At 41.6% G+C, this 12,186-nt stretch overlaps 1 protein-coding gene across 1 annotated transcript; it reads left to right on the top strand.

Moving 5' to 3' along the window:
• Positions 1 to 5,033: 5,033 nt before the first annotated feature.
• LOC140829983 (uncharacterized) lies at positions 5,034 to 10,544 on the top strand. Its single transcript, XM_073193267.1, has one exon. The coding sequence runs from the start codon at positions 5,044 to 5,046 to the stop codon at positions 10,153 to 10,155; it is 5,112 nt and encodes a 1,703-aa protein (XP_073049368.1). The 5' UTR covers positions 5,034 to 5,043; the 3' UTR covers positions 10,156 to 10,544.
• Positions 10,545 to 12,186: the final 1,642 nt, after the last annotated feature.

Genomic DNA, 12,186 nt, shown 5'->3' with positions numbered 1-12,186 from the left:
TTTGAGGTGATTTATACGCCGGGACGTAAAATTTATCTGTGCGGGTTTTTCAACTAAAATACGAGCTTTTTGACATCCAGGCTATTAAATTCACAAACTTTATAAAACAGCATTATTTTTAATATTTTTGTTAAATTCTAATTAAGCACTAATGGGCCTAATTAATCTACCTAATGTGCCTAAGCTTAATTAGTAACTTAATTAAGTATTTAATATTCAAAACCCACCCAAACCCTTTTCATAACACACGCCCACTTCTTTTACACAATTAAAACTCTCCCCATCAGAATACTACACGGCACACACAATAAATTGAAGGAAAAAGTTGAAAATTTACAAGGGTTTCAAGCCGTCGTCTCCTCGTCGCCGTTTCGTACTCGTCAACGTTTTTCCGTGCATAAAATACGCAAAGACACGCCATATTCTCCTTTTACTCATCATCACATCATATTATTTATTTTTGTTTGAAATTGCATGAAAAACAAGCAAAACCTTGATATATTTCGTACATGCATCTAGGGTGATTTTTAAAGCATGGGTTTTGATCCAAAAATCATGAAAAACATGTATCTAAGGGGCTGCCATGATTAGGATGTGTTAGGGTCATGTTTTACACAAGTTTAGGGTCATTGAAACACACCCAATAAGCTGTAAACGTAAGTAATAAAGGCTGGAAACCAAATTGATGATATTGGTAGCATATGTGATCGGTTGAAGGGTAAATGATGCATGGGGTCACGGGGCTGGCTAGGGCTGGTTGGGGGCTTGGCCAGGGTCAGGTTCAAAGGCTAGGTAGGGTCCTAAGGGGGCTAGGGTCGAGGGAGGCGGCTGGGGAAGAGTCCACGTGAGGTGGGACTCTCCCCCATATATGCGTTGTGCTTTGCTGGGTTTCGGGAGGGGGCTGCAGCGGGGCTAAGGGCGAGCTGGGTAGGTCCATTAGGGTCCAAGTATCATGGGCAGGGGTCGGGATAGGGGCTAGGGCGACTGGGTCGCTGCTGGCTCGAACCAAGAGTTCAAACCGTGAAGGAGCAAGGGAGAACACGCAGCTTGTGTCTTCTGGTTCAGGTGCTTTGTGCGCTGGTTCCAATGTAAGGGTTGGTCAGGGTTGAGTCTGGGCATGGTCCAGGGATGTTCAGGGTTAGGAGGGTTCGGTGGTTAAGGGTTGGGAGAAGTCCTAGACTAGTTAGGAACTCTTTTGCTCAAAGACACTAACACACGCACACAAGCATGCAATTGGGCCTTCAGTCCAGCATGTTTTTGAGCGGGACAGGCCGGTTTTATGGGCTGGGATTGCACAATAGGGTCCCTAGGTGTGTTGGCTCGGGTTTGTCTCAAGGTGGCTCGGGCGTGGCTCGAGTAAATTAAGAGATGGCTCGGTGTGTTCGCTAATGGGTCAAAAACGAGATTTTAGAAGCTAAAATTGAATCAATGGGTCCACGAGTGTGGCTCATGACTTGGAAGGGTAGAATAAATCATAAAAAGGTTATGTTAAAATTTTGGGTTCAAAATAACGAGTTTTGGATTTATTTGGGATTTAATCGGGGCATGTAACGCTAATTAACGAGTTAATTGAAACGCCTAGTTTTAAGCTTTATAAAAATTATGGAAAAATTAGGTTTTAGCTTAAATAATTATTAAAAGTTTAAGTTTTTAATTTGGGAAATTTATGTTAAGGTTTGGCTTAATTCGGGAGTAAAAAGCATTAATATGTTAGATTTAAAGATTACTTTAAAAGTCATCGATTTATGCTAAATAAAAATATGAGAAAATTCATGTAGGCTTAAATAATTATTTGGGACATATTAGAGTCAATGGAATTAAGAAAATGTCAAAAATGAGAAATTTTACTTCTAGGGGTAAAACTATCATTTTGCACCTAGAAATTAGTAAACGTCATGGCAGTGTCCTGAAGGCTGTTTTATATGCTAACATGATTATTTTAAATGTTTATGGATGCTTTTATGATTTCATATGCCAAAATGTTATTTTAAAATGATTATGGACTTTTATACGTTAATGGATTTTTACATCAAAATGTTTATTTTAAATGTTTACGATTTATATGTTAATATGCCAATTTTAAAATTTTTTATGGATATTTATGATTTTAATATGTTAAGTTATGATTTTTAAATGTCTATTATTTTAAGGGTTAATTTAGACATTTAAAAGATATGTTGCATGCTTGGTTCCAAAATAAAATGATATTACGCATGTTTTTATTAAGTGATGGAAATATGACATGTTGAAGGATGTGAAGGGATTGTGACTACTAAATATGTTGGAAATATCATGAGGGTTATGGTCCTAGTGGGAGCCCGACGATCGTATTTCCTTGGATACGGATACGAATACGAATACGAATACGAATATGTTAATACGTTGGCCAAGTCCCAGTTGACCGTTGAGAGTATTGCTGGTGTCCCCGCCGCCCAGTACCGTGGTTTTATTTAGATGGATCCATCGCCCAATACGATCAAGAATACGAGTCACAATCACGATCTGAATTCAACAAACACGAACATGAATACGAACATTAATATGAATATGAATATGTTTAATTGATATGTTATGTCTTTTGAAAATTTTTTTATGCATCATTAAAATGTTTACGAAAATGTTTAAGTTTAAGTTTATGCATCTTCATGAAAATGTTATTTTAAGTACAAGTAATTTTCACTGTTGTTTGTTATCTGTATATGTAGTATTTGTTATCAAAGATATGACGTGTTGAGTCTTTAGACCCACTAGGTGTGATTGATGCAGGTGATTATGATGATTATATTTTTGGAGGTCTTGATGGTTGATCTGACTAGACTGAAGGTGCACATAACCCGAGGACCGACGCTTGTTTTCCGCACTAGTTATGATTTATGATTTTAAGTTATGTTAAGAATATTTTTATGACTTTTATTTATTTATGAGTGGTTTCTGAGAGATTATAGTATGGGCTGTTGATAAGCACGAATTATATAGTACTTTAGGGATATTATTTTGTCGTATTCGTGCTTATTTGGCATCTTTTTACCCCGAGTTTGGCGCTTATTTCGTTTCATTTTTTGCTGATTGTAGGTTTGACCAAAAGAGGAGAAAAGCCAAAGAAGTGAAAGAAATGTCAAACTCTGCAATGCCACGTCAGAAATAACCGGAAGAATAGGAAGAAAGCATGAACCAATACACAGACCCTTACACGGATCCCGTGTAAGGGTCCGTGTCATTCAACCACAAAAGAAGAATTTTGCCGAAGAGACACGGACCCGGACACGGACCCCGGAGACAGGTCCGTGCCATTCAGTTACCAAGATTGCATTTACAGAAGCTACACGGATCTATATCCGGACCCCTGAACGGGGTCCGTGTCCCTCAAAGTCCGAGAATCCAAATTACAGAAGCTAGACGGACCTCTGGACGGACCCATACACGGGGTCCGTGTCCGTCTTCACAAGAGAAAGTCAAATTACAGAAGCTACACGGACCCCACTCCGGAGGCTGATACGGGGTCCGTGTCCATGATATCGGATGATGAATTTGGCGAAGATTTGCTCGAGATTTGGAAGAAGAATAAAAAGGAAAAAGACAAAACAAAATTGGGGGTTGAATTTCGAGAGGGCGGCCGACTTTGGAGTTTTTGGAGAGGAATTTCATACTTGTGAAAGAAGGCAACGGCTCGGAGAGAAAATCGAGGGAGAAAACGACGCGCTTCACACGCATATCTGCGCGCCATCGCTGAGATTTTCTCGTCTCTTTTAATTTTCTAGCTTTTTATTCATGAATTCAATTATTAAATTTGATTTTGGTTTTGAATTTATGGAGTAGTTTTCTTTTGTGATCGGGACCACGATAGGAACAAACGACTGATTTTTGTTATTCATTGAAGTGTTTGATTTATAAAATTGTTCTATGTTATTGATTAATATTTGTATAAATTTCGTGCTTTTAATTTGGCCAATTATTTGCATGTTTGTTGTTTAATCTTGACTCGAAAGAGAATTGGTTAAATTTAGCTTCAAAAATATTAATCAACACGCGGTTAAACCGACTAGAAATAGTATTCGGTTTCAGTGTGCGATTTTAGGCGACAGCTGTAATTCTTCGTGGATAAATGCGTTTTTGTTTAATTAAATTCAATTAAAAATAATTGGACTGTTAAATGAAAATAGGATTATAAATTCTAGAAATGGATTTATAATTAAATTAGGGAATTGCATCGTGACAGCGAATAATCTGTGGTTAAATTGTTCCAGTGCGTGATAAAATCTGAGTTTGTTACCGTTGTGTGTCCCGGTCATTTTATTTAAATTTAAAAATCCCCAAGTTCCAAGCTTCTCTGAAATTTGCTCTTAGTCATTAATTTAGCATAGCTTGGTTTAATTTAATTCGTTACATCTTACAAAACAATCACTCTTTATTGTTCGCCTAGATTAAATAAAATAATCGAATCTTAGTAATTAAATAATAGTCTCTGTGGGATCGATACTTGGACGTCTGTCCAATTACTATAACTTGACCTAGTTCGCTTGCTAGAATTATTCCCAACCGAAATCGTCGGCCAAGTTTTTGGCGCCGTTGCCGGGGACTATTTATTTAATATTAGGATAAATTATTTGTTTGAGACTAGGCTTTTATTCTTAGTTTTAAATTTTTCAGTTATTCTTTTCTTTGGCATTTTAATTACCTTTGTTTATTCTACTTATTTTCTCTTGGAGCTTAAATCGTGCACTTAAATTTTTGATTTCAGGGGTTAGCTCGTGTTATATGAGCCGTGCTCAAGACGTCAGGAATCTAGTGCCACTTGATCTTGAGATTGAAAGCACTCTCCGCAGTATCCGCAGAGCCCGAAGGAACAACAACTTGACTCTGGAATTTGAATCTGAAGCAGAATCTGAAATAGATCATAAACCAGAAGTTGAGAGAATGGCCGGAGAAGAGGATGAACGCACGTTGATGGAACTTCATCGGCCAGCATTTGGAGGTTTTGGGTCTAGTATCATCCGCCCTACGATTCAGGCAAACTCATTCGAGCTAAAGCCAGGCATCATCCAAATGATTCAAATGCAAGTAAAGTTTGGTGGAGCACCATCTGAAGACCCCAATGCACATCTGGAGAATTTTCTGTCAATCTGTGATACGATTAAGTGCAATGGGGTGAGTACTGATGCCATTCGACTCAGACTATTTCCATTCTCCTTGCAAGGAGAAGCTATGGAGTGGCTTCGCGACCTTCCAGCTGGTTCTATCACTACTTGGGATGGGCTAGTTGAGTTCTTCATGCACAGGTATTTTCCCCCTACTAAGATTACACAACTGCGAAATGAAATCACTTCATTTAGACAGAGAGATGGGGAATCACTGAATTCAGCATGGGCGAGGTTTAAAAAGATGTTGAGAATGTGCCCGAGACATGGTTTTTCAGTAGGCCAACAGGTGGAGACATTTTACTATGGGGTAGATCCTTCTGTGAGATCTATGCTTGATGCGGCAGCAAATGGGAGTCTATATAGGAAAACGCCAACCGCAGCGCTCGAAATCATATCTAATATGGCCGAGAGCAATGTGGGTTGGCAAGACAACCGCAGGGAGAAGAAAGTAGGATTCCTTGAGATGGATGCTTTGACAGCGATTACAGCAAAACTTGATGGATTGACACATCAGATGTCACAGTTACAAGCGCAGAAGTCAATACCAGTCAAGTCAGTGAATCAGATCCAAGGAAATGCTGAAATGGTTGGTGGTCCATCTTGTGACATGCCATTCATGCCGGATCTGCCTTGTGAGGAAATACAGTGTTTTGGAGGGGATTCAGTAAATTATTTGGGAAACCAGGGGCGTCAGCAAAACAATCCATACAGTTTCTCCTATAATCCAGGCTGGAGGAATCATCCAAATTTCGGGTGGAGACAGTCCGAGAATGCTGTGGTGCCATTACAGTTTAATCCTCCACAGCACCCTGCACAGCAAAGGCCTCCTCAACAACCACCTAAACCTCCACAAGGTGCTGGACCTTCTATGCCACCTGGTTTCAAGCCACAGGATAGCAAGTCTAATCTTGAGGACATGCTCGCCAAGTACATAGCAGGGAATGAGATGAGATGGCAAAATCATGATGCCATGATGCAAAGAGTGGAGACTCAACTAGGGCAGTTAGCGACACAGATGGCTACACGAGCTCCGGGTTCACTACCTAGTGACACGGAAAAGAATCCTAAGGGTGTCAATGCAGTCACGGTGACGTCTCCCACTAAGCAAGAGGCAATTGATGGTGGAAGTGATGTGAAGGAGAAGGAATCAGCCAAGCCAAAGCCTGAGGATGCAAGGGAGAAAGGTAAGTCTCTAAACTCGAACTCTAATATTGATATTAATTCACTCCCCTTTCCCCAAAGAGCTAAGCAACTGCAATTGGATACTCAATTTTCAAAATTTCTTGAGATTTTCAAAAAGCTGCACATAAATATTCCATTTGCAGAGGCTTTAGCTCAAATGCCCTCCTATGCTAAATTTCTTAAGGAGATTTTATCAAACAAGAGGAAGTTGGTTGACTTTGAGACAGTTAAGCTTTCGGAGGAATGTTCTGCTATTTTACAAAATAAATTACCCCCAAAGCTTAAGGATCCAGGTAGTTTCTCTATTCCCTGCACTATAGGAACTTCATTTTTTGCTAAAGCTTTATGTGACTTAGGTGCAAGCATAAATTTGATGCCTTATTCATGTTTTGAGAAGCTAGGAATAGGTGAAGTGAAACCAACTACAATTTCTCTACAGTTAGCTGATAGATCAATTAAATTTCCTAGGGGAATTGTAGAGGATGTGTTAGTAAAGGTTGACAAGTTTATTTTCCCAGTGGACTTTGTTGTGTTAGACATGGAAGAGGATCGTGAGATTCCTCTTATTTTAGGGAGACCATTTTTAGCCACTGGGAAAGCTCTGATAGATGTACACAAGGGTGAGTTGGTGTTGAGATTGAATGATGAGAGTGTGGTGTTCAATGTTTTTCAGTCCATCAAATATCCTAATGATACATCTGATTGTTTTAGAATTGATGCTACTGATGAGCTTGTTGAGCATGGTTTGCAGGAATTGATAGGTGAAGATCCTTTGGAGATTTGTTTGACTGTTTCATGTTCAGGAGAGTTGGAGAATGAGGATGTGAAGGAATACATGCATTATCTGGAAGCAGGCAGACCGATTTCAAGAACGGTAAACTCTAGGATTGGGGAGCTTGGGCATGTCCCAAGACCTTTAAGGTCATCCATTGAAGAAGCCCCAATCTTAGAGATGAAACCTCTTCCCTCTCATTTGAAATATTTGTTTTTGCTTGATTGTGATAAACTGCCAGTAATAGTGTCCTCTACTTTGACAGGTACGGAAGAAGAAAAGCTGCTGCGAGTTCTGAGGGATAATATCAAAGCAATAGGTTGGAGCATTGCGGACATCAAGGGGATCAGCTCCTCCATGTGCATGCACAAAATTCTGATGGAGGCTGACCACAAGACATCCACCCAACCTCAAAGACGTCTGAACCCAGCTATGCAAGAGGTGGTGAAGAAAGAGGTGATAAAGCTACTGGACGCAGGTATTATTTACCCAATTTCTGATAGTAGGTGGGTTAGTCCAGTGCAAGTTGTTCCGAAAAAAGGTGGGATCACTGTTGTGAAGAATGAAAATAATGAATTAATTCCTACCAGAACTGTTACGGGGTGGCGTGTCTGCATTGATTATAGGAAACTTAATGACGCCACCCGTAAAGACCACTTCCCCCTCCCTTTTATTGATCAAATGTTGGAAAGGTTAGCTGGACATCCTTTTTACTGTTTCCTGGATGGTTATTCAGGTTATATGCAAATTCCTATCGACCCTGAAGATCAGGAGAAAACCACTTTTACTTGTCCTTATGGGACATTTGCATATAAACGAATGCCATTCGGCCTATGTAATGCACCAGCGACCTTCCAACGATGCATGATGGCAATTTTCCATGATATGATTGAGGATTTCATTGAAATATTTATGGATGATTTTTCTGTGTTTGGCTCTTCATTCGATACTTGTTTGATTAATTTGTCTAAAGTTTTGGAGAGATGTGAGGAGTCAAATTTGGTGCTGAACTGGGAAAAATGCCATTTTATGGTGAGAGAGGGGATAGTGTTGGGGCACAAAATTTCTGAAAAGGGGATTGAGGTCGATAAGGCTAAGATTGAAGTGATAGAGAAACTCCCCGCCCCAACAAACATCCGAGGAGTGCGTAGTTTTTTAGGACATGCAGGGTTTTATAGACGTTTTATCAAAGATTTTTCCTGCATTTCTAAGCCACTGACCAATTTACTGATAAAAGATGTGAAATTTGATTTTTCTGATGAGTGTGTGCAGGCATTTCAGGTCCTGAAGGAGAAGTTGATCACCGCACCAGTGATGATAGCACCTGATTGGGGGTCGCCATTTGAGGTGATGTGTGATGCAAGTGACACAGCTCTAGGGGCAGTGTTGGGCCAAAAACGGGATAAATGCATTCATGTCATCTACTATGCTAGTATGACACTGTCAGCCGCCCAACTGAACTATGCCACTACAGAGAAGGAGCTTCTTGCCGTGGTTTTTGCTCTTGATAAGTTTAGATCGTATCTCATAGGAAGCAAAGTAGTCGTGCATACTGACCATTCCGCCTTGAAATACTTGATGGCTAAAAAGGATGCAAAGCCAAGGCTAATTCGTTGGATTCTTCTTTTGCAGGAATTCGATTTGGACATCATCGATAGGAAGGGAACAGAGAACCAGGTTGCAGACCATCTTTCTCGTTTGGAGAATCCAAGTTCAGGTAATGCAATTATTCGTGATGACTTCCCAGACGAGCAACTCTTTGCAATCGACAGTTTACCATGGTATGCCGATTTTGTTAATTATCTATCAAGTAAGTTCATTCCTCCCCATTTTACATACCAACAAAAGAAGAAATTTTTCTCTGATTTGAAATATTATTTGTGGGAGGACCCTTATTTGTTTAGAATATGTGCAGACGGTATAATCCGTAGATGTGTACCCCAGGAAGAGGTAAGTGAAATTTTGTTTCATTGTCATGCTGGTCCGGCTGGAGGCCACTTTGGGGCAACTAGAACTGCGTCCAAAGTCCTCCAGTCTTGTTTTTATTGGCCTACTTTGTTTAAGGATTCGCATGAGTATGTTACAAAATGTTCAAATTGTCAGCGTACAGGTAATATCTCTAGACGACATGAAATGCCTCTTAATAATATTTTGGTATGTGAGATATTTGATGTTTGGGGTATAGATTTCATGGGGCCGTTCCCGGTTTCTTTTGGGAACAAGTACATTTTGGTGGCTGTGGACTACGTGTCTAAATGGGTAGAGGCTACTGCATGCAAAACTAATGACTCTAGGGTTGTTGTTCAATTTCTTATGAAAAATATTTTCTCACGTTTTGGCACACCTAGGGCCATCATTAGCGATGGTGGTACTCATTTTTGTAATCGTCAATTTGACAGTCTATTGGCTAAGTATGGGGTCCGACATAAGGTGGCCACACCTTACCATCCCCAAACTAGTGGCCAAGTCGAGGTTTCGAACCGAGAACTTAAACGCATTCTGGAGAAGACTGTCGGTGCTTCGAGGAAAGAATGGTCTAGAAAACTCGACGATGCACTTTGGGCGTACCGCACTGCTTTCAAAACCCCCATTGGCATGTCTCCTTTTAAATTGTTGTATGGAAAGTCATGTCACCTACCTGTCGAACTTGAGCATAAGGCTTATTGGGCCACCAAATTTCTGAATTTTGATGCTAAAACCACAGGTGACGCGAGAGTGCTGCAGCTAAACGAATTGGATGAGTTTAGGTTGGAGGCGTACGAGAATACCAAGCTTTACAAGGAGAAAACCAAACGCTGGCATGATCAGAACATTGTCGGTCGAGAATTTTTGGTGGGCCAACAGGTATTATTATATAATTCTCGACTGAAATTGATGCCAGGTAAGTTGCGTTCTCGGTGGTCCGGTCCTTACACCATCACGCAAGTTTTCCCATATGGGACAGTGGAGATCACTAGTGAGGCAACCGGATCTTTCAAAGTGAATGGACATAGGCTTAAGGTCTATCATGGTGGTGCCATACCCGATGAGCCGACCACAGTGGATCTGCAGGATCCCAACTGAATCAAGGGAGTACAGTCAGGCTATCGACTCTAAATTTAGCGCTTGCTGGGAGGCAACCCAGTGTTTTATTTTAGTTTTTCCCTCTGTTTTATTTTAGTTCTCTTTATTTTTTTTGCTTTATTCATCTAGTTAGTGAGTTAATCTCAGAGAATGATGGTGCAGGTAATTTATCTACTGGCGGTGGAATTTATCAAGCGTGAAAGAATTTATCGGGCGATCGGTTTCAAAATCTCGAACAGACCAGGGAAGTTTCTGTACAATTCTTGCATCTTGTGTTCTTGATTGAGCTTCAATTTACATGTTTAGATCTAAAGAATTATACATGCATAGCATCATTTTGGGTTGGGTCGTATTTTGTGCGATTTTTTTTCTCTGATCCAGTAGCTACACGGACCCCCTCCGGACCCTAGCACGGGGTCCGTGTCATTCATGCTCAAATTGGTCGATATACAGTAGCTACACGGACCTTGATCCGGACCCCTACACGGGGTCCGTGTCTGTCACTTTCCAAATAGCTGCAATACAGTAGGTGCACGGACCTCTACACGGACCCTAGCACGGGGTCCGTGCCCTTAAATTTCGGGACTTCTCTGAATAAAATCGCGACTTCCCTCCCCTCAACCCCTAAACCCCCAAAAATCGATTTCCCTCCTCCACCACTCACATCGCCGACCGCCGCCGCCCCGTCGCCGCATCTGCCGAGCCGCCGCCCACAACTCACCACTGCACCATCATCTATGTTCTGGTAAGCGTGGCTATACCTGCATTCCATTTTCCGGTCCTCCGCATTGGTGTGTCTGTGCATTCCGTTCGATTATTGCGCGTTTGTGGATTAGTGATTGGGTATTGTTTGGTCGATTTGTGTTCTGCTGGATTTACTTGTTCAAGGGTATCGGTGTTATCACGTTTTCTGTGGTTTTGGGGATAAATTGTTATTGGAGCCCTATTTTGTGGTCTCTTGTAATTTGGGTGTTGATTCTTTATCATTGCGTTGGGGTCTGTTGATGCTTGATCGTTGGTTGGGTTATTGGTTTTTGCTATTGGTGGTTTGAATTGTTGGAACTTATTCGCTTGAGTCATAATGCCTCCTCGCAAGTTGACTGGTAAGCGCGCTCGGACCGGTGCTTCTTCATCCTCTGGGTCAGTCAGGAGATCATTTGATGCTTCTAAATTCACTTCCATCGAGAACTCTGACTGGTACTCGGCACTGCACACAAATCCCATGATTGTGGAAAAATCTATCCACCCTCGGATTGATCAAGAGGTACCAATACGGGCCGAGTTCGAAAAGTTTGGGTGGGGACCCTTGTTGGACATATCCGGACCATACTACCCTGATCTAGTGTGGCAGTTTTATGCGAATTTCGAAGAGAAAGACAAAACAGGGCTGACATCGATCCGCACGTACGTCAAGGGCGTCCCCATCGACATCTCCAGTGCTTATCTAGCCTTACTTTTGGGAGTCCCCAATGATGGCCCTTGGGTGGAGTTTAACCAAGTCGATTTTTTTCACTCCGACAGCACATACCGGATCCCTGAGGCTCGGCACCGTCTCCGATATGTCACATCCCCTACCGGCTCCCGTTTCAGTGTTCTTCCGACGCATATTCCGCTCATTGATCGCCTGATCTGTTATTTTACTGGGGCTAACATAATCCCGAGGAAGGCCGGAAACAATGAGGTTCGTCTGATGGACCTCTACATTATTGATAAGATGTTGAATGGCTTGGGGGCGATTCCGGCGATTCCTTTGGCATCAATCATCATGTCTCATATGCGTTCTGTTGCGCATATCGACCCGACAAAGAACAAGAAACCACATGCCCCCTTCCCGATCATCATCTCTCGGATCTTAGCAGCCCATGGCGTTGATCTCACCGGCGAGCCTTCGTTATTGCCCACATCCACACAGATGCTCACCCCCCAGGCCATGCAGGGCATGTATTTCATTTTTCGACAGGGTGCGTGGTATCGTAACCCTAGGAGTAGCCATCTCACTCGTCACCGTCGTGACCCACCAGTGCCTGCCCC

The sequence above is a fragment of the Primulina eburnea genome, chromosome 1, assembly GCF_022965805.1.
Source record: "Primulina eburnea isolate SZY01 chromosome 1, ASM2296580v1, whole genome shotgun sequence".
In the NCBI taxonomy this organism is placed as follows: Eukaryota; Viridiplantae; Streptophyta; class Magnoliopsida; order Lamiales; family Gesneriaceae; genus Primulina; species Primulina eburnea.
Note: the sequence above shows the minus strand (reverse complement) of the source record. Positions and strands in the feature narration are given on the sequence as shown.